This window comes from Pristis pectinata, chromosome 14 (assembly GCF_009764475.1).
Source record: "Pristis pectinata isolate sPriPec2 chromosome 14, sPriPec2.1.pri, whole genome shotgun sequence".
Lineage (NCBI taxonomy): Eukaryota > Metazoa > Chordata > Chondrichthyes > Rhinopristiformes > Pristidae > Pristis > Pristis pectinata.
In genome coordinates this window covers 47,731,590-47,759,194 of record NC_067418.1, presented here as the reverse complement: position 1 = coordinate 47,759,194, position 27,605 = coordinate 47,731,590, and the positions used below count along the sequence as shown (strand labels likewise).

General features: G+C 53.2%; 1 protein-coding gene across 2 annotated transcripts; it reads left to right on the top strand.

Moving 5' to 3' along the window:
• LOC127577942 (complement C1q tumor necrosis factor-related protein 4-like) lies at positions 1 to 27,605 on the top strand. Of its 2 annotated transcripts, none has more exons than XM_052029646.1 (2): positions 1 to 64; positions 26,475 to 27,605. In XM_052029646.1, the coding sequence occupies exon 2, from the start codon at positions 26,480 to 26,482 to the stop codon at positions 27,461 to 27,463; it is 984 nt and encodes a 327-aa protein (XP_051885606.1). In that variant the 5' UTR covers positions 1 to 64; positions 26,475 to 26,479; the 3' UTR covers positions 27,464 to 27,605. The 2 variants fall into 2 exon arrangements, with proteins under 2 accessions (XP_051885606.1, XP_051885605.1); XM_052029645.1 differs by lacking the exon at positions 1 to 64 and adding an exon at positions 98 to 376.

Below are 27,605 nucleotides of genomic sequence, written 5' to 3'. Positions count from 1 at the left end.
CACGCTTGGATCTGAGAGGTGGCAGGCACGGAATAGGCTTTCTCCTGTATCGAGGTGTCATCAGGTGATGTGCATTGATATTTCTGGGGTTGTATGAGCCAGCCCGGGCCAGCACAGTCTCCAGCTCTTGTAATGAACCAGGGCCGGTCAGCGACTGTGTGCAGCCGGTGGGCAGTCCTGTCGCTTGATTCTGTCCCCCCCCCCCCCTCCCCTTCTCTCTGATGTTGTGCTTTGGCCGCTGCTTGCGCGCCGCCCCTGCTGCATCCGTCCCCAAGCAGCGAGCGCTCCAGCAGCACAGCGCTCTCCCAGCCAGGAGCCCCCTCTCGCACACCAGGGCGGGACGCTGAGCCGAGCCGGGACACCGCTGACCACTGAGGTAAGGGGGGGGGGGGGGTGTAAACGGCCACTGGCTCTCTGAGGAGCCTTTGGGGGTCTGTCTCCATCCCCAGAGGATCATCCCTGACATCAACCACCCCTCCCCATCTCCTTGTCGTCGCAGCCCAGGGCTTCTCCCTTGTGACTGAATTCAGACTCGGCGTCTCAGGGCAGCCTTGCGGGGACTGAGAGGTGTTGGTGTCTGCCCTGCGTCTCTGTGTGTCCGGCGACGAGGGGCAGCTCAGCTTGGGATGGAGGCAGGGCGTGTGGGTGGTCCCAACCCCTCTCTAAAGCCAGAGGTGTGTGTTCCCCCCCACCCCCACCCCTCACCCCTCCCCACTCCCTCCCTCCTGCTCCACACTCCCGTCCCCTCTCTCAGCCTCTCCCTTCCTCTGCACCCCCGTCCGCCTCACCCACAACAGCCTGCAGACATGTTTTGAGTCCCTGACGCGGGAAGGACAGGCAGGAGTGATGGGGGTAGGAGAGAGAGGGGAATCACTCTCCCCATCTGCTAAACTCGTAGCCCTCCCTCCCCTCCCCCTCCCCTCCCTCCCCTCCCCCTCCATCCTCCCCTCCCCTCCCCCCTCCCCTCCCTCCCCCTCCCATCCCCCCTCCCCTCCCCCTCCCCTCCCCCCTCCCCTCCCTCCCCTCCCTCTCCCCTCCCTCCCCTCCCCTCCCTCCCCTCTCTCCCCTCTCTCCCCTCCCTCTCCCCTCCCTCCCCCCTCCCTCCCCTCCCTCCCTCTCCCCTCCCTCCCCTCCCTCCCTCTCCCCTCCCTCCCCTCCCTCTCCCCTCCCTCTCCCGCTCCCCGTCTTCCCTCCCCCCTTTCTCCCCCTCAGTTCTCCTTCATTCCTCTCTCCCTCCTCTCCTCCCCCCTCTCTCCCCACTGCCGCACCTTCCTCGCCGCCCCCCGCGCCCCTTTTATACCTCGGCAGGTCCACGGGTCTCTGCCGAAGTTGTGGATGATTCGGCGCCCGGTGGTTGCCGCTTGTCCTCAGCCTCCCGCCTCCCTCCGCCCGGCAGGTATCACAGTCCGCTGCCGATGGTAACAGTAGCCTTTTGTGTGAAGCAGCGGGCAGATGAAGGGGAGGGAGGTGAAGGGCTCCTGCAGCACAGGGTCCAGGCAGGTGCCGGCGTGCTGCTGTCTGTTGGACATATTCTGCAGATCTGCGTGTTGTGGAGAATCGGTCCCCTTCCATTCATTGTTACTGAGCACGTTGTAGCGACTGCGATGAATCAAACTGGGTGTCTGGAACACTTCGTTCACTTGCACTGCGTTCGCCTTTGCCCCGATCGACCCTGTCAAGGCTTGCCCTGACCTTGCCCCGAGCGACCTTGTCGACCCTTGCCCTGAGCATCCCTGTTGACCCTCGTTCCGAGCAACCCTGTCAACCCTTGCCCTGACCCATGCCCGAGCGACCCTGTCAACCCTTGCCCTGACCCATGCCCGAGCGACCCTGTCAACCCTTGCCCTGACCCATGCCCGAGCGACCCTGTCAACCCTTGCCCTGACCCATGCCCGAGCGACCCTGTCAACCCTTGCCCTGACCCATGCCCGAGCGACCCTGTCAACCCTTGCCCTGACCGAGGCCCGAGCGACCCTGTCAACCCTTGCCCTGACCCATGCCCGAGCGACCCTGTCAACCCTTGCCCTGACCCATGCCCGAGCGACCCTGTCAACCCTTGCCCTGACCCATGACCGAGCGACCCTGTCAACCCTTGCCCTGACCCATGCCCGAGCGACCCTGTCAACCCTTGCCCTGACCCATGCCCGAGCGACCCTGTCAACCCTTGCCCTGACCCATGCCCGAGTGACCCTGTCAACCCTTGCCCCGAACGACCTTGTCGACCCTTGCCCTGACACTTGCCCTGAGCATCCTTGTCGACCCTTAACCCAAGCAACTCTGTCATCTTTTGCCCTGACCCTTGCCCCGAGCGACCCTGTCGACCCTTGCCCCGAGCGACCTTGTCGACCCTTGCCCCGATCAACCCTGTCAACCCTTGCCCTGACTCTTGCCCCGAGTGACTTTGTTGACCCTTGCCCCAAGCGACCCTGTCAACCCTTGCCCTGACCCTTGCCCCGAGCGACCCTGTCAGCCCTTGCCCTGACCCTTGCCCTGAGCATCCCTGTTGACCCTTGCCCCGAACGACCCTGTCGACCGTTACCCCGAGCGACCATTGACCCTTGCCCCAAATGACCCTGTTGACCCTTGCCTTGACCCTTGCCCCAAGCAACCCTGTTGACCCTTGCCCTGATCTCCCAACGTCTCTCTTAACCGACCCCTCCTCCCTTCTCTTGACCTGAGCTTCCTCACCCCTCCCCCTCGACCCTGCGCTCCCTCCCTTTCGACATGTGCCTCTCCCCTTGGCCCGTGTCTCGCTCTTCCCACTCAACCCACACCCAGCTCCTCCCCCTCTGCTCACTGTTGAGGCCACGGTTGGTCTTCCCAGTTTGTGTTACACTGCCTCGGCAAACACTGGCGTTCCCTCCGACAGACTCGGAGATCTGGCCAGCTCCAGCTCGGTGTGGGGACGTTGCCAACACTTGTCCTCGCTCTGCTCCCAGGTTTAAGGGCTGTTACTTCACAACAACATCTAGCTGTGCAGCCGGGGCAAAGCTGGGCTGGGATCTCTGCATCCCCAGCATAAGACATAAGGTGTAAGTGGGGCTACTGGGCTGGGCTTACTGGAGAAGGGTTACCCTACCTCCCCACAGCATTGCAGGCACCCAGGGAGAGTGAGGAGGAAGTGCCAGCCAGTTGGGCTTGGAGCTCTTGGAACCTTCCGGCACGTGGAGAGAGTCGGTGCTCTGTCAAGGGGCCATCCTGTGGGGGTTTTCACAGACGGTAGACTGTAACTGGGGCAAGTTATTGAAGGCTTTTGAGGACATGCACACTGAAGCTTCTAGAAATGGGCCTGCAGCACCCTAAGCCAGGAGAGCACACCAGGAGGTGACCGTTCACCCGACAAGGAAAGTGCAGCAGAACATAGCAGACCAGCAGAGAACATCAGAGAGGGAGAGTGCACCAGACCAGCACAACATACCAGACCAGCAGAGAACATGAGAGAGGGAGAGTGTACCAGACCAGCAGAACATACCAGAGTGCACCAGACCAGCAGGGGACATCAGACAGGGAGAGTGCACTTAGTGGAAGGAAGCAGTAGACCAGCACGGTGCACCTGACACATCATACCATCTCAGCAGATACACCAGACACAGAGCGTATGCTAGAGCACACCACACCAGGCCAGTAGAGCACACCAGACCAGGACAGTGCAGCAGCTGAGGAGACGGCACCAGGACGGAGTACCCAATACTGGTAGAATATACCAGTGCCACTGGTGGGTTTAAAGCAATGATGGTCAGAAGGTTAATAAATGTGTTCATCATTCTGCAGTGATGATAGAATGAACATAGAACACTACAGCACAGTACAGGCCCTTCGGCCCACAATGTTGTGCCCACATTTTATCCTGCTCTAAGATCTATCTAACCCTTCCCTCCCACATAGCCCCCCATTTCTCTCTCATTCATGTGTCTATCTAAGAGTCTCTTAAATGTCCCTAATGTATCTGCCCCCACAACCTCTGCTGGAAGTGAGTTCCACACACCCACCACTCTCTGTGTAAAGAACTTACCCCTGACATCCCCCTTACACCTTCCTCCAATCACCTTAAAATTGTCCCCTCGTGTTAGCCATTGTCGCCCTGGGAAAAAGTCTCTGACTGTCCACTCGATCAATGCCTCTTCTCATCTTGTACACCTCTATCAAGTCACCTCTCATCCTCCTCCTCTCCAAAGAGAAAAGCCCCAGCTCGCTCAACCTATCCTCGTAAGACATGATTGGACATTTTTCCATGGGTGGGAGTGGCAGGAATCGGAGGAGACAGGTGAAGGGACTTGGTGCAGGTGAGATCCTCCATACCCAGTGAACTGTGCGGGTGTGGAATGCAGTTGGAGGACACAGACAACAGTGTACTTATGTGCTTGGGTGCGTCTAGAAGAGTAGCAGAGGGACTAAGCTGAAAGACCTTTTCAAAGAGCTAGTCTGGACTAATGGATCGAACCCACTACACCGTGCTATGCAGAGAGCTTCAGATTAACAGAGTGAAAGGAGAATGAAAAGGGACGAATTGCATTCATAACCACAACTTCTTCATACAAGGAGACACCAGAGACTGCAGCCACTGGAATCTGGAGCAACAAACAAGGCGCCGGAGGAACGCAGCGGGTCGAGCAGTATGTGTGGGGGGGAAATGGACAGTCAAGGTTTCGGGTCGAGGTCCTTCATCTGGACTCGGATATCCAGACGATCTACCTACCTACCCCATCTCATGAAACATGGGCTGCCCACTTCCCTCCACAGATGCTGCCTGACCCGCTGAGTTCCTCCAGCGCCTTGTTTGTTGCGTCACCGTACAATGTGGCGTCTCAAAGCATTGCAACCACTACAGACTGTACGTAGCAATGCTGAGAACCAGCCAGTGTTCCTGACTGAGGTTAATGCGGAAAATGACAGAAACACTCGGCAGGTCAGGCAGCGTCTGAGGAGTTAAAGTTCCAGGTTGTATTTTCTGTTTTTGTTTTGGATTTCCAGCCTCTGCAGTTTTTTATTTCCTCCCTCCAGGAGATAGATGTCCCAGTTTGATATCTGAAAGATATTTTTTGCGTGTAACTGCTGGTGTGAACACAGGGAGGCTGCTGCTCTTTCTCAGTTGCTCTCAGTATGAGAGGAGAGGGAACTCCAGTCTAACGTGCCAGCTGAAAGGCATCTACTTCTGAAAAACGCAGCACTGACTCGTAATAGTCTCTGGAGAGGGGCTTTCAGATCACAGTCAATGTCACAAAGACGTTCTCCGCTCATAGTCACATTGCTGTTGTGGGAGCAAATTAGCCGGCAGATTTTCTACAACTGACTAGACCTCGAGCATTCCTCATTGGCTGGGAAGTGCTTTGGGATAATGGGTGCTCTATAAGTGCAGAGTTTTTTTTCCCTTCCCTTACTTGGAGGAGCAAATAGAACATAACACAGTACAGTTGGGCATTTGTAACCCGGGGCAGGACCTGTACTGAAATTGGACAGATGATCAGTGTAGACGGGCACGGTAGTGTAGCAGTTAGTGTAATGCTATTACAGCGCCAGTGACCCAGGTTCAATTCCCGCCGCTGCCTGTAAGGAGTTTGTACGTTCTCCCCGTGTGTCTGCGCGAGTTTCCTCCGGGTGCTCCGGTTTCCTCCCACATTCCAAAGACGTACGGGTTAGGAAGTCGTGGGCGTGCTATGTTGGCGCCAGAAGTGTGGCGACACTTGCGGGCTGCCCCCCAGAACACTCTACGCAATAAGATGCATTTCACTGTGTGTTTCAATGTACATGTGACTGATAAATAAATATCTATATATCTAAAAAGGTCAGCATGGATGTGGTGGGCCAAAGGGCCTGTTTCTGTGCTGAATGACTCCATGACCAGAATCCATGTGGATGTCAGGTTCAAACCCAGCAATCACTCTGGACAGGTCCTGCTGAGCTTGACACAGTCATGCTCATGGAATCATACTTTACAGAGACCAGAGGAGGTGCCATATGGTACAGAGGCAGCAGAGGGTAGCCCCCCGGAGTCCTCCTGCTGATTCCAGACTTCATTCCTTCTCACGGGCGCAGATCAAAGGCAGGTGAGGAAACACCCCCCCCTCCTGATCACCACCGACCGTCCTCCCTCAGCTGACGTTGGTGTTCTGCAGCTGGCGTGCAATGTCCCCTGGGTGGGGACTTGCGTGTCCATCACCAAGAGCAGCTCGGTGACAACACCACTGACTGAGCTGGCCGAGTCCTGAAGGACGTGGCAGCCAGACTGTGTCTCCAGCCGGTAGTGAGTGAACCAGCACTGGGGATTAACCTACTTGTCCTCACCGACCTGTGGCAGTGGGCATGCTGGGAGCAGCGCCAGGTACACCTCAAAAATCATGTATTGGTTTATTATTGTCACTTGTACCGAGGTACAGTGAAAAACTTGTCTTGCACACCGATCGTACAGGTCAATTCATTACACAGTTCAGTTACATTGAGTTAGTACAAAGTGCATTGAGGTAGTACAGGTAAAAACAATAACAGTACAGAGTAAAGTGTCACAGCTACAGAGAAAGTGCAGTGCAATAAGGTGCAAGGTCACAACAAGGTAGATCGTCAGGTCAGATTCGATCTCATCATATAAGGGAACCGTTCAATAGTCTTATCACAGTGGGGTAGAAGCTGCCCTTAAGCCTGGTGGTACGTGCCCTCAGGCTCCTGTATCTTCTACCTGATGGGAGAGGGGAGAAGAGAGAATGTCCCGGGTGGGTGGGGTCTTTGATTATGCCGGCTGCTACACCAAGGCAGCGAGAGGTAAAGACAGAGTCCAAGGAGGAGAGGGTGGTTTCCCTGACGCGCGGGGCTGTGTCCACAACTCTCTGCAGTTTCTTGCGGTCCTGGGCAGAGCAGTTGCCGTACCAAGCCGTGATGCATCCAGATAGGATGCTTTCTATGGTGCATCAGTAAAAGTTGGTGAGTGTCAAAGGGGACATGCCAAATTTCTTCGCCTCCTGAGGAAGTAGAGGCACTGGTGAGCTTTCTTGGCTATGGCATCCACGTGACTTGACCAGGACAGGCTATTGGTGATGTTCACTCCCAGGAACTTGAAGCTCTCAACCCTCTCGACCTCAGCACCATTGATGTAGACAGGTGCATATACACCGCCCCCTCTCCTGAGGTCAATGACCAGCTCTTTTGTATTGTTGACATTGAGGGCAAGATTGTTGTCATGACACCATTCCACTAAGCTCTCTATCTCCTTCCTGTACTCCAACTTATCGTTGTTTGAGATACAGCCTATAATGGTGGTATCGTCTGCAAACTTGTAGTTGGAGTTAGAGCAGAATCTGGCCACACAGTCATGAGTGTATATGGAGTAGAGTAGAAGGCTGAGGATGCAGCCAGGGGCACCAGTGTTGAGAATAATCGTGCCGGAGGTATTGCTGCCTATCCTCGCTGATTGCGGTCTGTTTGGTAGAAAGTCAAGGATCCAGTTATAGGGGGAGGTGTTGAGTCCTCGGTCTTGGAGTTTGGTGACGAGTTTGCTTGGGATTATTGTATTGAAGGTAGAGCTGCAGTCAATAAACAATAGTCTAACGTAGGTGTCTTTACTGTTCAGATGCTCCAGAGCTGAGTGAAGGGCCAGGGAGATGGCATCCGCCCTAGACCTGTTTCGGCGATAGGCGAATTGTAGTGGGTTGAAGTTGTCTGGGAGGCTGGAGTTGATGTGAGCCATGACCAGCCTCTCGAAGCACTTCATGATGGTGGATGTCAGAGCCACTGGTCGGTAGTCATTGAGGCATGTTACCTCACACACACAGGTCTGTGGTAAATGGAATGCAATAGTTAATTAACTCACCATCAGTGGATCAGATCAAAGCTCTAATCATTGCTGCATCTGGGGAATGATGGCAGATAATTCAACTGCTAACGGGAGGAGGAGGCTCCGAGAACGTGTCATCTCAAATACATAGGGCCTGGGAAGTGTTCCAAAAGCGCGGCTGAGGCTTTTTGCATCCACGTTCAGCCAGGAGTACCAAGTGGGTGATCCGTCTCTCTTCCTCCTGAGGTTCCCACCGTCACAGATGCCGGTCTCCAGAAAAATTTGATTCACTCCATGTGAGGTCAAAAAACTGCTGAGCGCACTGGAAACAGCAAAGGTTTACAGGGGCAGACCACATCCTGGCTGTGGCACTGAAGACCTCTGCTCTGGAGCTAGTGGTGCCTCTGGTTAAGCTGTTCCAGTTACAATGCTGGCATCCACCCGACAATGTGGGAAATTGCCCAAGTGTATCCCATTCACCAACAGTAGAACAAATCCAGTCCAACTAACTAATACCCAATCAGTCCACTCCCAACTATCAGCAGAGTGATGGGGGCTGTTGTCAACACTGCTCTCACCACTAACCTGCTCACCGATGCCCACTTTGGGTTTCTCCAGGATTACCCGGCTCCAGATCTCACCGCAGCCTTGGTCCAAACATGGATTAAAGAGCTGAACCCAGAGGTGAGAGTGACTGCCCTCGACGTCGAGGCAGTATCAGACTGTGTGTGTCACGCAGCCCTGGTAAAACTGAAGTCAATGTGCATCAAGGGGAAAACATTCCGGTGGTTGGAATCTTACCTTGCAAGAGAATGGTGGTTATGGAGATGGGACATCACTGCAGGGTTCCCCAGGGAGGTGTCCAAGGCCCAACCATCTTCAGCTGCTCGTTGACCTCCTTCCACCATTAGGTCAGGAGTGGGATGTTCAGGGACATCGTACAATGTTCAATTCCATTTGCAACTCCTCAGCAATGAAGCAGCCCCTGCCATGCAGCAAGACCTAGACATCGGCATAATCTGGAAGTGACAGGTTAAATTCATCCCACAAAAGTGCCAGGAAATGACTATTTCCAACAAGACAAAGTCCAATCAAAGTACTCTTGACATTCAATGATATTACCCTAACTGAGTCCACGACGTCAACATCCCAGAGATTGCCGTTGAACAGAATCTCAACTGGACCAGCCGCATGAATCCGGTGACTACAAGACCCAGAGGCTGGGTATCCTGCAGCAAGTGACTCAACCCCCTGACTGGTCAATGAGTGTGATGGAATATTCTGCACTCATCTGGCCAAATGCAGGTCCAACAACACCGATTATGTGACAGCTCATTCACCACCCTCTTGTACTAACATCCCTAACACTGGTGCACCTTGGCTGCAGTGCGTGTTCTAGAGTCACGGAGCAGAAACAGGGCCTTTGGCGCACCATGTCCGCACAAACCATCAAGCAACCCCCCACACTTTCTCCACTTTCCCATCAATTTCCCCCTCAGATTACACCACTCACCCACACGCTAGGGACAATTCGCAGCGGTCAACTAATCTACCAACCCGCACGTCTTCGGGAGGTAGGAGGAAACCAGGAGAAACCCTTGGTTGGGGGGAGCCCAAGCAGTCACGGGGAGAACGTACAAACTCCACACAGACAGTGCCGGAGGTCAGGATCGAACCCGGGTCGCCGGAGCTGTGAGACAGCAGCTTTACTCATTGCACTGCTGTGTCTCCTGCGAAGTCCACTGCAGTTGCTTAGCTAAAGATCTGCCGCAAATTGGAAAATAATCATTTGAAAATTAGGCACAGACCGCATTCAGTCACCGATCAACTGTAATTGCATTTTCCAAGGTCAAATCTGTGCCAGTCCTCTATTGGCCATTAGACTGAGCAGGGCAGGAGGTGGTCTGGTGATGTATATGAGATAGCAGTCAGGTGGTTGGGCTTGTCGTATACTCATTAATAGTAATCAAATCATAACATAAACTAGACAGGTTTCTGAGAATAATGATTAAAGATGATCTAAACAGTGACTATTCACTACAGGTGACAAATGGACCTGAAATGACAAACCCAACAACTCCCACAGCTACTTAGACCACACCTCTTCCCACCCTGTCTCTTGTAAGGACACCATCCCTTTCTCCCAGTTTCTCCGTCTCTGTCGCATCTGCCCTCGAGATGAGGCTTTCCGTTCCAGGATGTCTGAAGTGTCCTCCTTTTTCAGGAACCGTGGCTTCCCCTCGACTGTGGTTGGTGGAGCCCTCTCACACAATTTCTGTATTTCTCGGACTTCTGCTCTCATACCCTTTACCCCCAGACAGAACACAGATAGAGTTCTCCTGGTCCTTATCTTTCACCCTATCGGCCTCCGCATCCAGCACATCGTCCTTTGTCGTTTCCGCCAACTGCAACAAGATCCCACCACCAGCCACATTTTCTCCTCCCCACCCACCCCCTTCCGCCTTCTACGGGGACCACTCCCTCTGTGACTCCCTGGTCTGCTCATCTCTTCTAACCATCCCTCTCTGACCCCTGGCACTTTCACCTGCAGTCACAGGAGGTGTAACTCCTTTCCTTACACCTCCTCCCTCACCACTATCCAGGGACCTTAACGGCCCATTCAGGTGAGGCAAAGGTTCATGTGCACCTCCTCCAACCTTGTCTACTGCATTCGGTGCTCCCAGTTGGCCTCTTCCACATCGGCGTGACCGAGCGTAGTCTGGGCGACCGTTCTGCAGACCACCTACACTCGGTCCACAATGGCCATCCCGAGCTCCCAGTTGCATCCCATTTCAGTTCCCCTTCCCATTCCTACACTGACCTGTCCATCCTCGGCATTCCTTACTGCCCGGGTAAGGCCCAGCACGAACTGGAGGAACGACACCTCATATCCCACCTGGGTAGTCTACAACCCAGTCACATGAACATTGAGTTTACCAATTTTAGGTAACCCTCCCTCTGGTGGGTTGTTCCCCCCCCCCCCCACCCTTCTCTCCTTCCAATCCTCCTCCAGTCCTCCCGTTTTTGTCCCCGTTCCCTCAAATCTTCCCCCCCCAGCCCTTCATCACCTATCCTTGTCCTCCTTCCCCCTCCCCGATTCCATACACCCACCATACATACACATTTCACCCACATGTTCCCTCAACACCCTCCCCCACTCTATTTGATTCTGGTTCCAACTGCCATTCACCTCTCCCCCAGTGGTTCCCATTCTCACCTGCTTTACCTGTCAGAGGCCAGCACCGGTAGCCCTTTGCGTTCCTGCTCATCTCCCTCCAGCAGCTGTCTCCGACCTTCACCCTCCCCCCTCCCCACCTCGCTCCATCTGTCCCGACTTCTTTTCTCCCTGCCTGCCTCCGTCTGTCATCACCTGCCACCGTCTCCCAGCTCCACTCCCCCCTACCTGGCACAACCTGCCCGTCGTCCTTCACCCCTCAATCACCACGGGCTCTCCCCTTCCCCTCAGTAGCGGTCAGCGTGACGCCCTACAGCGCCGGCGACCCGGGTTCGGTTCTGGCTGCTGTCCGTAAGGAGTTTGTACGTTCTCCCCGTGTGTCTGCGTGGGTTTCCTCCGGGTGCTCCGGTTCCCTCCCACATTCCAAAGACGCACGGGTTAGGAAGCTGTGGGCGTGCTACATTGGCGCCGGAAGCGTGGCGACACTTGCGGGCTGCCCCCCCCAGGACACGAACACAAAAGATGCATTTCACTGTGTGTTTCGATGTACATGTGACTAGTAAAGAGATCTCATCCTATCTTATACCGGCCGGCTCCCGTTTCCATTCTCGGCCCTGATGCAGTGTTCCTACACTGACAGTTCCTTTCCCTCCTACAGATGTTGCTCGACCCGCTGAGTTTTTTCAGCAGCTGGTTTGTTGCTCCTGCATTTGATCGGGCCTGGCATCAAGGAGCCTTGGCTAACGGGAGACTGGGAATTGGTGGGGGGGGGGGGGGGAAACCTTCGCCAGTTGACACCATACCCAGCACAAAGGGAAATGATTGTGGTGGTTGAAGGTCAATCATCTCAAGCCACAGGACATCTCTGCAGGAGTTCCTCAGGGTAGTGCCCGTAGTCCAAACATCTTCAGCTGCTTCATCGATGACCTTCCTTCAGTCGTAAGGCCAACAGTAGGGATGTTTGTTGACAATTGTGCAATGTTCAGCACCATCCACAGCTCCTCAGATCATGAAGCAGTCCACAACCAAATGGATAAACAGAAAAAAATCCAGCTATAACATTCAATGGCATCAGTGAATCCCCCACTATCAATATCCTGGGCGTTACCATTGACCAGGAACTGAACTGTGGAGTAGCCATAAATACAATGGGGCTACAAGAGTTGGTCAGAGGCTAGGAACCCAGTAGAGAGTAACTCACCCCCTAACTCCCTGCAGCCTGTCCACCATCTACAAGGCTCAGGAGTGCGATGGAACGTTCTCCACTTGCCTGGGTGAGTGAAGCTTCAACAACACTCGAGAAGCTCGACACCACACAGGACATAGCAGCCCGCTCGATGGGCAGCCCATCCGCACCCATTCACTCACCCCACCACCGACACACAGTAGCAGCAGTTTGTACCATCCACAAGATGCACTGCAGCAACTCACCGAGACTCCTCAGACAGCACCTTCCAATCCCACCGCCACTGGGAAGTTGCCCTCCAAGCCACACACCATCCTGACTTGGAAGTATATCCCCGTTCCTTCACCATCACTGGGTCAAAGTCCTGGAACTCCCTCTCCAACAGCACTGTGGGTACACCCATGCCTCAAGGACTGCAGCGGTTCAGGAAGGCAGCTCACCACCACCTTCTCAAGGGCAACTAGGGATGGGAATTAAATGCTAGCTCAGCCTGCAAAGCCCACATACCTTGAAAGAATGGGGAAAAATTAGTTAGATAAGATTTCTTTATTAGTGACGTGCACATTGAAACACAGTGAAATGCATCTTTTGTGTCGAGTGGTCTGGGGGGCAGCCCGCAAGTGTCACCATGCTTCCAGCGCCAATGTAGAGTGCCCACAACTTCCTAACCCATACGTGTTTGGAATGTGGGAGGAAACCGGAGCACCCGGAGGAAACCCACGCAGACACACGGGGAGAACGTACAAACTCCTTACAGACAGCAGCGGGAATTGAACCCGGGTCGCTGGCGCTGTAATAGCGTTACACTAACCACGACACTACCGTGCCTGCCCACACGTCTACTCCATCCCCAAAATGTTCTCTATCACCACAGCCTAACCCCACGTGTACCCCAGCTCACTGCAGCTGAATCCTCACCCAACACTAGTTATCTCCAGACTTTACTGTTCCAATTGCATCCCTGGCCAACCTCCCAGCCTCATCCCCCCAAATGCAGCCCAGATCCTCGGTTTCAATCGACTGTCACCCTGCATTTACTGATTTACATTGTCTCCAGTCTGGCAATGACTGGAGTGCAGAGGAGATTTATGAGGGTGTGCCAGGACTCAAGGGGCTGAGTTATCAGGAGAGGTTGGGCAGCTTGGGACATTTTTCATTGGAGCGTGGGAGAATGAGGGGTGACCTTTCAGAGGTGTATTGCCATGAGGGGCATTGATAGGGTGAATGCATACAGTCTTTTTCCCAGGGTTGGGGAATCAAGAACTAGAGGTCAGGTTTAAGGTGAGAGGGGCGAGATTTAATGGGAATCTGAGGGGCAACTTTTTCACCTAGAGGGCAGTCCGTATATGGAATGAGCTGCCAGAGGAAGTGGTTGAGGCAGGTACATTAACAACATTCAAAAGGTACTCGGAGACGTACACGGATAGGAAAGGTTTAGAGGGTTATGGACCAAATGCAGGCAAATGGGACTAGCTTAGAGGGGAATCTTGGTCATCATGGACCGGTTGGGCCAAAGGGCCCATTTCCATGCTGTATGACTCTATAACCCATCTTCAGGAGTCCCATCTGTTCTTTGGTTCTGTCCATTGGCTCCACCTCTCCCTGTCTCCTCCCTGTCACGGATTAATCTGCGTTACTCCACTTCTTCCCTCCCTGTGTTTTAAGTCCTCCACCACTGATGGTCTTGCCTTCAGCTGCCTAGGTACTTGGGTCTGGAATTCAGCCCCTGGACACACCCAACTCCCTGACCTCCTTTAAGACGCTCCTTGAAATGTCTCTCCTTGTGCAAACCTACCGCAACCTGCCTTAGCACTTCCTTAACTGGCTCAGTGATGTTTGTTTTATATAATTCCTGCGACGGTCCTTGCGAGATTTTAGCGCATTGAAGGCATTACACGTAGCTGCGTTGGTGTAATAATTGCACTTAATGTAGCTGGTTACCATTAAGTGATAATTGGGTTTGGCACATATTGTAATGGTGAAGTAAAGACTGAACTCAACAACCAGGCAGCCAATGATTAATTGGCAGCAACTACACAATAACTAAATGATTTCTGGGCATGGTTTGATGAATAGTTGAATTGACAACAAAATGATAATTAGTACTAGAGGCTCAGTGGTGATCAATGGATTAGAAAATAGAACACTGCAGCACAGTACCGGCCCTTCAGCCCACGATGTTGTGCCGACATTTTATCCTGCTCTGAGATCTATCTAACCCTTCCCTCCCACATAGCCCTATGGTTCTCCATCAGTCATGAGTCTATCTAAGAGTCTCTTAAACGTCCCTAATGTATCTGCCCCCACAACCTCTGCCGGCAGTGCGTTCCACACACCCACCACTCTCTGTGTAAAAAACTTACCCCTGACATCCCCCTTGTACCTTCCTCCAATCACCTTAAAATTACGTTCTGCCCTGGGAAAAAGGTCTCTGACCGTCCACTCGATCTATGCCTCTTATCATCTTGTACTCCTCTATCAAGTCACCCTACTTCTCTCCAAAGAGAAAAGCCCTAGCTCGCTCGACCTATCCTCAGAAGACATGCTCTCCAATCTAGGCAGCATCCTGGTAAATCTCCCCTGCACCCTCTCTAAAGCTTCCACATCCTTCCTATAATGAGGTGACCAGAACTGAACACACAGGATTATTGAGCATAAATTCAGAAACAACTGGATGATGGTTTGCTTCTCATTTGCTCGGTTTATTTTGTTTGGAATGTGGGCTTCTCTGGCCAGGCCAGCATTTATTGCCTGTACCTAAATGCCCTGGGAAGGTGGGGGTGAGCTGCCTTCTTGAACTGCTGCAGTCCTTCTGGTGAAGGTGCTCCCATCCTGCTGTTGGGGAGTGGGCTTTGGAATCTAGACCCAGTGACAATGAAGAGCCAACAATCTTGTTTCGAGGTCAGGATGGTGTATAACTTGGAGGGGAACCTGTAGATGGCAGCACTCCCATGCACCCGTTGCTCTGGTGTTTCTTGATAGTGGAGGTTGTGGGATTGGGTGGTGCTGCGGGAGTCGCCTGGCTGAACAACTGCTGTGCATTTTGTAAGGTATGTGCATGACTTGGTTAGAGTGCCATTGAGTCATAGAATCATACAGCATGGAGACAGGACATTCGGCCCAACTTGTCCACACTGACCAGGGTGCCTTGGTGATTCAAGTGCTCATCCAGACACTCCTTAAATCCTGACAGTGACCCAACTTCCAGCACTCTCTCGGGCAGTGTGTTCCAGGTACTCACCACTCTCTAGGTGAAGAAGGTCCCCCTCGGATCCCATCTAAATCTCTCCCCCCTTCACCCTAATTCCAAGTCTTCTAGTTTTAGCCACCTCTGACGTGGGGAGGAGTTCCCTGCAGTCTACCCTCATGTTGTTATATACCTCAATCATGTTTCCTCTTAAACTCCTCTGCTCCAGGGAGACCCAGCTTCTCCAGTCTCTTCTCACAACTGAACTGCTCCGTCCCAGGCAACATCCTGGTGAATCTCCTCTGCACCCTCTCCAGTGCTGTCACATCCTTCCAGTGGTGTGGTGACCAGAGCTGCACGCTGTACTCCAGCTGAGGTCTGACTGAGGTTTATGAAGCTGAAGCATAACCTCCCTGCTTCTGTATTCAGTGCCCCGACTACTGAAGGCCAGTATCCCAGCTGCCTTCCTGACCACGTTATCTACCTGTTTTGCCACCTTCAAGGATCTCTGGACTTGTACTCCAAAGTCCATCTGTCCCTCAATGCTCCCTAAGACCCAACCATTCATGGCGTACGTCTGAGCCCCCAAAATGCATCACCTCACATTTGTCTGGATTAAACTCCAGCTGCCATTTTTCAACCCCTTTCACCAACACATCTCTCTGCAGCCTAAGACTACTTTCCTCGCTGTCCATGACTCCCCCAGTCTTCGTTTCATCTGTGAACTTTCTGATCATGCTTTCCGCATCCACATCCGAGTCAGTTACATATCCTACGAACAGCAAGGGTCCTAGATCCAATCCCTCTGGGACTCCACAAGACACAGGCATCAAATCACTGAAACAACACTCTACCAACGCCCTCTGCCTCCTATCGCCAGTCTAATTTTGGATCCAGTTTGCCAACTTGCCCTGGATCACATATGCCCTAAACCTTTTGAACCAGTCTCCCATGTGGGTGCTTGTCAAAGGCCTTACTAAAGTCCATGTAAATTACATCTACTGCCCTGCTCTCACTGATGCACATTGTTACCGCTTCAAAGAATTCAATCAAATAGCTCAGACAGGATCTGCCCTTGACAAAGCCATGTTGGCTGTCCCTGGTTAGTCCCTGCCTTTCCAAGCGATCATTAATCCTCTCCCTCAGAATTGCTTCCAACATCTTCCTGACCACTGATGTTGGCCTCGCAGGTCTATAGTTACCAGGCTTTTTCCTGCTGTCTTTCTTGGAAAGGGATCTCATGTTTGCTATCCTCCAGTCATCTGGTACCTCACTTGTGTCCAGCAAAGATTTAAGAATCCCAGCCAGAGCCCCAGCAATCTCTTGCCTTGCTTCCAATAGTAACCTGGGATAAAACCCATACAGTCCTGCAGGGCTTTCTGCCTTTAAACCCACTGAGGCATTGAGTCCATCCTCTTTATTTACGGAGACCTGCACTACCTCTCACCTACCCCTTCACTGAGTTCTCTGCCGACAAAGTCTGTTTCCTTTGTGAATACCAATGAAAGGTTGATAGAAAAATAGGGGCTATGTGAGAGGGAAGGGTTAGATAGATCTTAGAGCAGGATAAAATGTCGGCACAACATTGTGGGCCGAAGGACCTGTGCTGTGCTGTAGTATTCTATGTTCTATGTATTAATTTGGGACGTCATCTAAAGTTTCTGGCTCCACTCACAGATTGCCCATGTTGTCCCTAATGGACCTTACTTTTTCTCTGGGTTTTCTTTTACCCTCAGTATACATAAAGAACGCCTTCAGATGTATCTTAACGATGTCTGTCAGTAATTTTTTTGACTCCTCTTAGCCTTTCTAATTTCCTTTCTAAGCACCTCCCTGCACTTCCTATACTTTTGGCAGGCCTCTCCCATCATTAGTTCCCTATACCTGTCATATGTTTCCTTTTTCTCACCGTCTAACCCCAAATATCCCTTGACATCCAGGATTCTCTGTACTGGTTCCCCCTGGCTTTCACCCTGGCAGGAACATGTGGCCTTGAACTCTCGCTGTTTCCCTGTTGAATGTTTTCAACAGCGCAGATGTAGACTTACCTGCAGGTAAGTGCTCCCAATCCACCTTTGCTGGGTCCTCCCTCATGTTAATGAAGTTGACCTTCCCCACTTGGACTTTTCCTACTGGTCCATCCCTATCCTTTTTCATAACCACTTTAAAATAAGCTGAATTGTGGTCACTATTCCCAAAATGCTCCCCCACTGATACCCCCTCCACTTGACCAGCATTCGCAGGCAAAGATCCAGCAGTGCTCCTTCCCTCATTGGTCTATCTATACCTATCTATCTCCTGGACACACATCAACAATTCTGCCCCCTCTAAGCCTTTAACACTAAGGTAATCCCAGTTAATATTCAGGAAATTGAACCTCCCCCCCCCCCCCCAGTACGATACCTTATTTTATTTTATCTCTTCTGAAATCTCCCTACATATCTGTTCCTCTGCCTCTTGGTGATTGTTGGGCGATCCGCAATACAATGCAAAGTGAAAACACCCTTTTATGTTTCTAATCTCCACCAATATGGCTTCATTTGAGAAGTCTTCTGGGATATCCTCCCTCAATACTGAAGTAAAGCAATCTTTGACTGACAGTGCAATACCTCCTTCTCCTTTTACACCTCCCTCCACCTTCTATATACTGGGATATTGAGGTGTCAGTCTTGCTAGTCCTTCAAACATGTCTCTGCGATGGCAGCAATATCGTAGTCCCATGTTTTGATTAAAAGCTTTTGAGTTCATCTGCGGAGAAAAGCAGGCGGTCAACATTTCGGGTCAGGAGCTGACCCAAAACGTTGACCAGCTGCTTTTCTCCACAGATGCTGCCTAGCCTGCTGAGTCGCTCCAGCATCATTGGGTTTTTCATCTAGATATTCCAGCATCTGCAGTCCATTGTTTCTCTTTGAGTTCATCGAGTTGACTAGTTATGCTCCTTGCATTATAATAGATGCAATTTAGCTTTGAATTCCCTTGACGTGCGCTTACTCACCTGTTCTGCCCACTAGAGTTACTATCTCTCCTCCGGTGATTGTACCTCTCCAGCTGAGCACCAACTCTGAGCCCCCTTCCCCTCCCAACTCAGTTTAAACCATCCCCGACAGCACTGACAAACGTCCCGGCCAGGATGTCGGTCCCGCTCTGGTTAAGGAGACACCCGTCCCACTTGCGCAGGTCCCATCTTCCCCAGAAACGATCCCAATGATCCGGAAACCTAAAGCCCACCCCCCCCCCCCGCACTATCCCTTCAGCCATGCGTCCATCCCACCCATCCTTCTGTTCACCAGAGACTTCAACCTGATCCTGCTCTTCAAACAGCTACCTATGTCCCTAAACTCATGTTACTTATGTCACCGGTACCTACATGTACCACCACCTCCAGCTGTTCACCCTCCCCTTTCAGGAGGTCCTACAACAGCTCCAAGACATCCTCGACCCTCTCACCAGGGAGGCAACAATACCAATCTGGAGTCTCTTTAGCAGCCACAGAAATGCCGACCTGACCCCCATTACAGTAGAATCCCCTAACACTGTCCCAGTCCTGTTACCTCCCTCCTATCCAGCCACACCCACAGTGGTGCTACCAACTGGGCGGTTGCTGCTGTTTTCCGCAGGGAGCCATTCCCCCCAACAATATCCAACAAGGGGAAGGACCTCTGCTCTACCTGACCGCCCCTCCTGGTGGTCTCCATCTCCTCCCTTTCTGTCCGGTGGTGAGACCAGCTCACCAAACGTATTGTCCACCACATTCTTTACATCCTGGACGCTCCACAGTGAGTCCATCCCCAACCCCAGCCGCTCCGTACCGTCTGACAGGAGCTGCAGCTGGACACACTTCCTGCAGGTGTGGTCACCAGGAACACTGGGAACATCCCCAATCTCCTACATCCCACAGGAAGAGCAGACCACTACCCTCACTTCCAGAGCCTTTACGGTGACCTCCCTTCCAACCAAGACAAGTGATGGATGGGTGCCAATCAAGTGGGCTGCTTGGTCTAGAACACTGCAGAGCTTGCTGGAGATGTGCTCATCCAGGCAAGTGCAGAGTATTCCATCCTTACTTGTGGCTTGTAGACAGTGGAGATATTTTCGGGTGTCAGGAGGTGAGTCACAATGCAAGGTACCCAGCCTCTGACCTGCTCTTGTAGCCAGGGTATTTAAGTGGCTGGTCTGGTCCAATTGAGTTTCTGATCAACAGTGACCCCCCAGGATGTTGGTGGTGAGAGACTGGGCGAAGAAGTTCATGCCTGAACGTTGCTAAGCCTTGTTGCATACAGGCATGGACTTCTTCGTTTGCTGAGGAGTTGTAAATGGAATTGAACTTTGTGCGATATCAGTGAGCATTCCGGCTTATGATGAAAGGCAAATAAAGCAAGTGAAGATGTTTGGGCCAAGGACATTGCCCTGAGGAACCTGAGCACTGATGTCCTGGGGCTGGGATGACTAACCTGCAAGAACCACAGCTGTCTTCCTTTGTGCATGTGATTCCAACCACTGGAGTGTTTTCCCCTTGATGCCTGTTGACCAGTTTTACCAGGGCTCTCTCGTGCCACACTCAGTCAAAGGCCACCTTGATGCCAAGGGCAGTCTCTCTCGCCTCCCCCGCAGAATTCAGCTCTTCAGGACAAATCTGAACCAAGGCTGCGAATGAGGTCCGGAGTAGAGTCGTCCCAGGGAAACCCAGACTGAGCATCAGTGAGGTGGTTATTGGTGAGACAGCGCGGCTTGTTAGCTGTGTCGACAACCGCTTCCACCACCTGGGTGAGGATCGAGAGTAGACCGAGTGGGCAATAATCAGCTGCATTGGACCTGTGCTGCTTTTAGTGAACGTGACCTACCTGGGGCAATGTCCCACATTGTCAGGTAGATGCCAGAGTTGTAACTGGAACAGCTTGGCCAGAGGCACATACAGCTCTGGAGCACAGGGCTTCAGTACTACCGCCAGGACATTGTCTGGTCTCGTGGTCTTTGCCGCATCCAGTGCTGTCAGCCATTTCTTGATATCACACGGGGTCAGCTGAATTGTCTGAAAACTGACTTGTGTGACGGTGGGGAATCTCAGAAGGTAGCCAGGAGGGATACTTGATGTGACAGCCAATGCTTCAGCCTTGTCTTTAACACGCACGTGCTGGGCCCTGTCAAAGATGCGATGGGGTGCTCATGGAGCCTCCTTCTCCCTGTAGCTGTTTAGTTGTTCTTCCCCATTCACTGCTAGGTGTGGCAGTTCTACAGACCTCTGATCTAGTCTGCCATGTGATCACCTAACTCTCTCCATCGAACGCTGTTCTGGCCCAGTAGATGTTGCAGTTTTACTGTGCTGACACCTCAGTAATTTTGGGTGTGCCTGGTTCTGTTCTCAGCATGTCCTTGCGCACCCCTCATTTGAACCAGCGTCGATTCCTTGCCTTGCTAATAATAGTGGAGTGAGGGCTGTGCTGGGCCATGAGGTTACAGATTGCAGGGGTGTATGCTTCTGCTGATGGTCCACAGTGCCTCATGGATACCCAGTTATGGTCTGTTCTGAGTCTATCCCAAAATGAAGGAGGATATTTTCAGTGTGAGGGCAAGACCGGGCGATGGTCACCTCTGCCAGTGCTGTAATGGACAGGTGCATCTGCCTCAGGGAGACTGGCGAGGATGAGGTTAATTAGGTTTATCCCTCCTGTTGCTTAAACACAATGGCAAATGTGTGGGGCAGTACCGTGACAGTAGTTGGTAGTTGGAGTAATTAGCCATAGATTGGATCGTAATTGCATTACTGTCAGTTGCAAATGGAGCTGATATAGCTCCACCCTTTTGATACTTGATTAAGGTGAAGCGTGAAGCTCTGACCATGACGTAATAATCAAGTTCAAGTTTATTGTCGTCATGGGCAGACATGCCCAGGGTATAAATGCCATGAAAATTAGGTTCTTGCAGCACACTACGTTACAAGACGAGGACAAACATAAGTTAACATTAACTTAAATTAACACAAATTATCCAAAATAAACAACAAAATTAACATAACCACACTAGTGCAAGATTGAGAGAGAGAGAGAGAGACTGCCAGAGAGAGAGAGAGAGAGTGAGAGAGAGAGAAAATATACAGTCCAAGGTAGTGTTAAGGTTGTTCAGGTCGGTTCAAGAACCCGACGGCAGTGGGGAAGAAGCTGTTGTTGAACCTTGAGGTGTGGGGTCTTCAGGCTCCTGTACCTCCTGCCTGATGACAGCATCGAGAAGAGGGCACGGCGCAGGTGATAGGGGTCCCTGATGATGGACGTCGCCTTCCTGAGGCGTCGCCTTTTGTGGATGTCCTCGATGGTGGGGAGAGCTGTACCCATGATGGAACAGGCCGTCCACCACTCTCTGTGGCCTCTTGCGTTCCTGTGCATTGGAGTTTCCACACCAGGCCGCGATGCACCCAGTCAGATGCTCCCCACTGCACATCTGTAGAAGTCTGTCTCCCTTCATTGTCCTCTCCACTGACACCGCACTTGAACCTCTGCCTGTACGCAGGAGATTCGATGATGATATAGGAATGATAACTAATTTATATTCAAGTGGTAATCAGAGATGGCCAGCTGGTAGAGTGACTGCTTAGCAGTTCCAGTGACCTGGGTCCGATCCTGACCTCAGGTGCTGCCTGTGTGAAGTTTGCACGTTCTCCCTGTGACTGCATGGGTGTCTTCCAGGTGCTCCAGTTTCCTCCCACGTCCCAAAGGTGTGGGTTGGTAGGTTAGTTTGCCGCTGTAAATTACCACTAGCGAGTGGTAGCATCTGGAGGGGGTTGATGAGAATGTGAGAATAAAAGAGGTTAGTGTAGGATGAGTGTAATGGGTGAAGTGGACTCAGCGGGCTAAAGACGTGTGAATCTATAACTTACATAGAAAACAGAAAGGGACCAGGGCATACACCATAATCCAATCACAATATCATTGATTTTGTGACGGTCAGTGAGTAAGTTACTGAGAAATGGACATGAACAGAACAATAATCAATCGGTCTTGACTTGCCTACCAATCTGATAATTCATGATTAGACCTGACCAACTATAATCACGAGGCGTACATCAAGCAGACAACTATTGATTCTCAGTGGTTACCCAGTGGTTGATGTTTGGGTTTATGTCAAATTATCACCACAAAAAGTAATGTCAATTTGACATGAATCACAAAGTCAACCCACATTTTACACCTAATTAGAGACCAACTCACAGAGTAATCAAGGGATGGTTATGACTGGTGTTGAAGCCTACAAGACAACTGTCAGAGATCATTGTGGTTGGTAAAGTAATCCCATATCTGACTGCCAATAATTGAAGAGGAATTGGGGAGATTGTCAGATTGCTCGATTTACAACATGATCACTACGACGAGATGTCAATTCTAAACAAAAGGAGACTGGAACTGTGATAGAATAATAATTATCTTTGGGCAGTGATTGACCAATAATTGTCCATCTGAGACCAATTAAGTGACAATAAACTAGAAAACACCATCCAAGAAGTAAGTGGGGAAATTATGTTCCCCTAGTGAGTGGGGGTGTCTGGAACTCAGTACCTGGAGGGTTGGTGGAGCCAGAAAATGTCATTACATGTCAGTGGTATGTTGATGAGCTCCTGGAGGAGACTTGGCTGGGAAGTTGGAGCAGCCTTAGTGACTCTTGTTTTTTGTATAGCGTGGGAATGATAGACAGTCTGGCATTATTGCATTGTACAGTTCCAGGAAGGTGGACTAATAGACTTACATTGGTGAGTAAGCAGGCATCAGTGGCGATTTAGGGACTCACTATGCAGTGATCCCGCTTAAAAAAAACAGAACATACTGAAAACACTGAGCAGGTGAGGAAAGAGAAACAAAGTCAATGTTTCCCTATCATGGAGTTAATTTTAAGTTCTGGGTGCGTAGGGAAGGGACAGATATAACAAAGAAATCCAGAGACACAAGAGAGACTGCAGATGCTGGACCCTGGGACAACACACAAACCTCCGAGGGAATTCAGTGGGTCAGGCAACATCTGTGGGGGGAAGTGGACAGTCGGCGTACTGGGTTGAGACCAAAGAGACCTATCTTCCATTAGGGTGAGGCCAGGGTTGCACTGGGGATAAGTTGTGGAAAGCTACATGATCCCATTGAGTTGCTCAACTACGTCAGGAAGAATATTTTGATGAGAGATCCAGAATAGCACTGGGTCATGGATTTAATGGGTGGTAGTAAATGAATAAATGGTTGTGCAATTTTTTATTCCATCGGGGCCTTTCACTACACATGAGGTTCATTCATATTTCTAGTTAAGGATAGATGAGGGTTGCCAGATGCTGTGATTTCTTGGAATACTGTCATTTAGACTTCCCCTTGAGAGCAGTGATATTGTGTGACGCCTCTTGGACAGAGTTTGGTTTGGTTTGGTCGCACCCGGGGAGACGTGGTCAGCCAGAGGACTGGGGCTGGAGAAATGGGGACAGATTCACAGCAGGACGGGGAGTGTGGATTTGGAGGAGGGAGCCAGGAATGAGGGTTCAGGACTGTGTGGGAGGGAGTCAGAGCTGAGGGCAGCTGGAAGCTGAGTAGGAGGGTGCATCATTTGGAGAGGGGAGCAAGGATCCAGGGGGAAGGTGATGTATAAAATCATGTGGGGCATAGATAGGGTGAAGGCACACAGTCTTTTTCCCAGGGAAAGGGAGCTAAAGACTAGGGGGCATAGGTTTAAGGTGAAATTTGGTATTGGTATATTATTGTCACTTGTACCGAGGTACAGTGAAAAGCTTGTCATACAAACCATTCATATAGGTCAATTCATTACACAGTGCAGTTACATTGAGTTAGTACAGAGTGCATTGATGTAGTACAGGTAAAAACAATAACAGTACAGAGTAAAGTGTCACAGCTACAGAGAAAGTGCAGTGCAATAAGGTGCAAGGTCACAACAAGGTAGATCGTCAGGTCATAGTCCATCTCATTATATAAGGGAACTGTTCAATAGTCTTATCACTGTGGGGTAGAAGCTGTCCTTAAGTCTGGTGGTACGTGCCTTCAGGCTCCTGTATCTTCTACCCAATGGAATAGGAGAGGAGAGAGAATGTCTTGTGTGGGGACTGTATCTTCTACCCAATGGAAGAGGAGAGAACAGAGAATGACCCGGGTGGGTGGGGTCTTTGATTATGCCGGCTGCTTCACCAAGGCAGCGAGAGGTAAAGAAAGAGTCCAAGGAGTGGAAGCTGATGTCCGTAATGCGCTGGGCTCTGTTCACAACTCTCTGCAGTTTCTTGCGGTCCTGGGCAGAGCAGTTGCCATACTGAGCCATGATGCATCCAGATAGGATGCTTTCTATGGTGCATGGGTAAAAGTTGGTGAGAGTCAAAGGGGACAAACCAAATTTCTTGAGCCTCCTGAGGAACCGGAGGGGTAACTTCTTCACACAGAGGGTGGTCAGTTGAGACAGGTACATTAACAACATTTGGACGTGGTTAGGAAAGGTTCAGAGGGATATGGGGAAAGCGGGCAACTGGGACTAGCTAAGGTGGACACCTCAGTCGGCATGGACAAGATGGGCCGAAGGGCCTGTTTCCGTGCTGTATGACTCTATGAAGTCCAGTATAACGAGAGTGCTGTCTATATTGGGGCTGTTCAACGCGGGGGATGCGGAGCTGAGTTTGGGCGCAGTTTCCCAATGAGAAACGTCCCGACACTGATGTCTGACGCTCCCGGTGCCGACAGTGTGTGAACTCCCCCCGCTTAGGCGGGCTGGTCCCATGGTTCCCCGACCGGAGAGGTTAGGCAGGCAGGAATGACTCGGGACCCACGTAGAATAGAGCAGGGCACGCGTGTCTGTGGTTCAGGGGGACGGCACCGAGGGGTTCACACACCGTCAAATCCAGGGGATCTGACACACAACTTCCAGCGTCTAGGCGGAACGATACACTTTCCTAAACCCCGCCAGGGAGCTGCAGAGAACCAGGACAAGCTTGTCCTGGGAGTAACAGATCTGCCCCACGGCCCAGTGTTAACTATGGGACCCCCTCGGGCTGGATCCCAGCCTGTAATTCCCACATTGAATCCCGCGGGAGTCTCCCCCGCCCCAGCCCCGTTATTTGCGGGAGAGGTTGAAGTTCCGGTAGACACGGTGGCCGAGTGGAGCACCTGTTCCCGCTCGCCCACCTACCGGGGCACCGGTCTCCACGCCCCCTCCCATCCACCTGGGCACCGGTTCCCACGGTCCCTCCCACCCACGGGGCACCGGTTCCCACGGTCCCTCCAACCCACGGGGCACCGGTTCCCACGGTCTCTCCCACCCACGGGGCACCGGTTCCCACGGTCCCTCCCACCCACGGTGTCCTTGTTTCCTCGATCCATTCCACTTACCGGGACCCTGGTACCCACGCTCCCTCCCTCCCACCCACCGGGGCCCCGATTCCGGCGCCCCATTTCCATCCTATGATTTCCGCAGGCTGATCCAGTGTTGAAAGTGTGGACGAAGTGTCGAGGACAGGTATTTCAGCAGGGTTAATGATTCGGCAGGGAAACGTGGCACAATTCATAGCCCTGGGGGTCCTGGACGAGCACTGCGCTCTGGCTCCGCGGTAGGAGAGTCACCCACTTCAGTCTGGTGGGAAGCTTGCCGGCCCGAGGCGGGAGCCGTGCCCGGGATCGGGGGCAGAGGAAGGTTCCTTCCCTAAAGTGGCTTGGCCCCATCCTACACTCCCGGCAGCTCCGGGGTTCAGCGATGCTCCAGAGACGCCGAGTCACTCTGCAGATCAGCCCCCGCTGTTGTGCTCAGCGGACCCCCGGGCAGAGGAACAAGCAGCTGGTCCCGTTGCAAGGGGCTGGGGCTGCGACTCCGGCACGAATGTCCCCGGCCCGGAGCGACGGGATTGCGGCCTCCAGTGGGGGGGAGGGGGGGGGGGGATAGAAGCCGCAGCCCTCGGACTCTGGCCCCCGCGGGCGCCGCTCCCGCTGGGACACCCCCTCCCCGGCGCGCGCCCGGGAAACCCCCGCGCACGCCGCTCCCGCCGGGGATCCCCCTCTCCCCCCGTGCGCGTCACGTCCCTGGGAACCCGCGCGCGCTCCCGCCCCCCTCCCCCCCGGGGGGGACACCCACCCGTGCGCGCGCCCCCCCCGCCGGGGACCCTCCGTGCGCGCCCCCACCCTCGGGCGGTCTAACGCGGCTGTGTGCTCCGCAGGGACGATGCAGGCCCGGGCCCCGCTGCTGGTGGCCGTGCTGTGGCAGGTGACGAGCCGGGCGGCGGCGGCGGCGGCGGCGGAGGAGGAGGAGCTGCGCTCGGCCTTCTCGGCGGCGCGCACCCGCAGCATGGTGGGCGGGCCGCGCATGGCCGTCACCTTCGACCGCGTGTACGTGAACGTCGGGCACGACTTCGACGCGCGCCGCGGCCTCTTCACCTGCCGTGTGCCCGGCGCCTACTACTTCTCCTTCACGGTGGGCAAGCACCCGGGCAAGGGCCTGTCCGTCATGCTGATGCGGGACGGCAGCCAGGTGCAGGCCATCGCTTACGACGAGCACCGGGGCCCGGAGCGCCGCGCCCGCAGCCAGAGCGCTATGCTGCGGCTGGCCCGCGGCCACACCGTCTGGCTGCGGCTGCACGGCCACCCCCAGTACGCCCTGTACAGCGAGGCGGCCCCTTACACCACCTTCAGCGGCTGCCTGGTCTACCCCGAGCCCGAGCCCGAGTCCTACCCCGCGCCGCCGCCGCCGCCGCCGCGCTCCGCCTTCTCGGTGGCGCGCACCCAGAGCGTGGTGGGGAGCAGCGGGCAGCGCTACCGCCACGACCCGGTGGCCTTCGACACCGAGCTGGTCAACATCGGCGGCGACTTCAACTCGTCCCGGGGCGTCTTCACCTGCCGCGCCGCCGGCGCCTACTACTTCGCCTTCAACCTGGGCAAGCTGCCCCGCAAGACCATGTCGGTGAAGCTGATGAAAAACGAGGACGAGGTGCAGGCCATGATCTACGACGACGGCGCGTCCGAGCAGCGGGAGGTGCAGAGCCAGAGTCTGATGCTGTCCCTCCGGCCCGGCGACCGCGTCTGGCTCTACAGCCACCAGCACGACGGCTACGGCGCCTACAGCAACCACGGCAAATACATCACCTTCACCGGCTTCCTGGTCTACCCCGAGCCCGCCTGGGACTCGGGCCCCGCCGCCAACAGACTCTGACCGGCCCGGGACCCCTGGGGTGGGTCCCCCGCCCCCCCCCCGGGTCTTCCCCACCCCCTCGACCCTTCTCTCTCTGTGGATGTCCCGTGTCCGCCACGAGTCCTCGCCGAGATTCATATTTTGTTGAAGGAAGAGGGGTGTG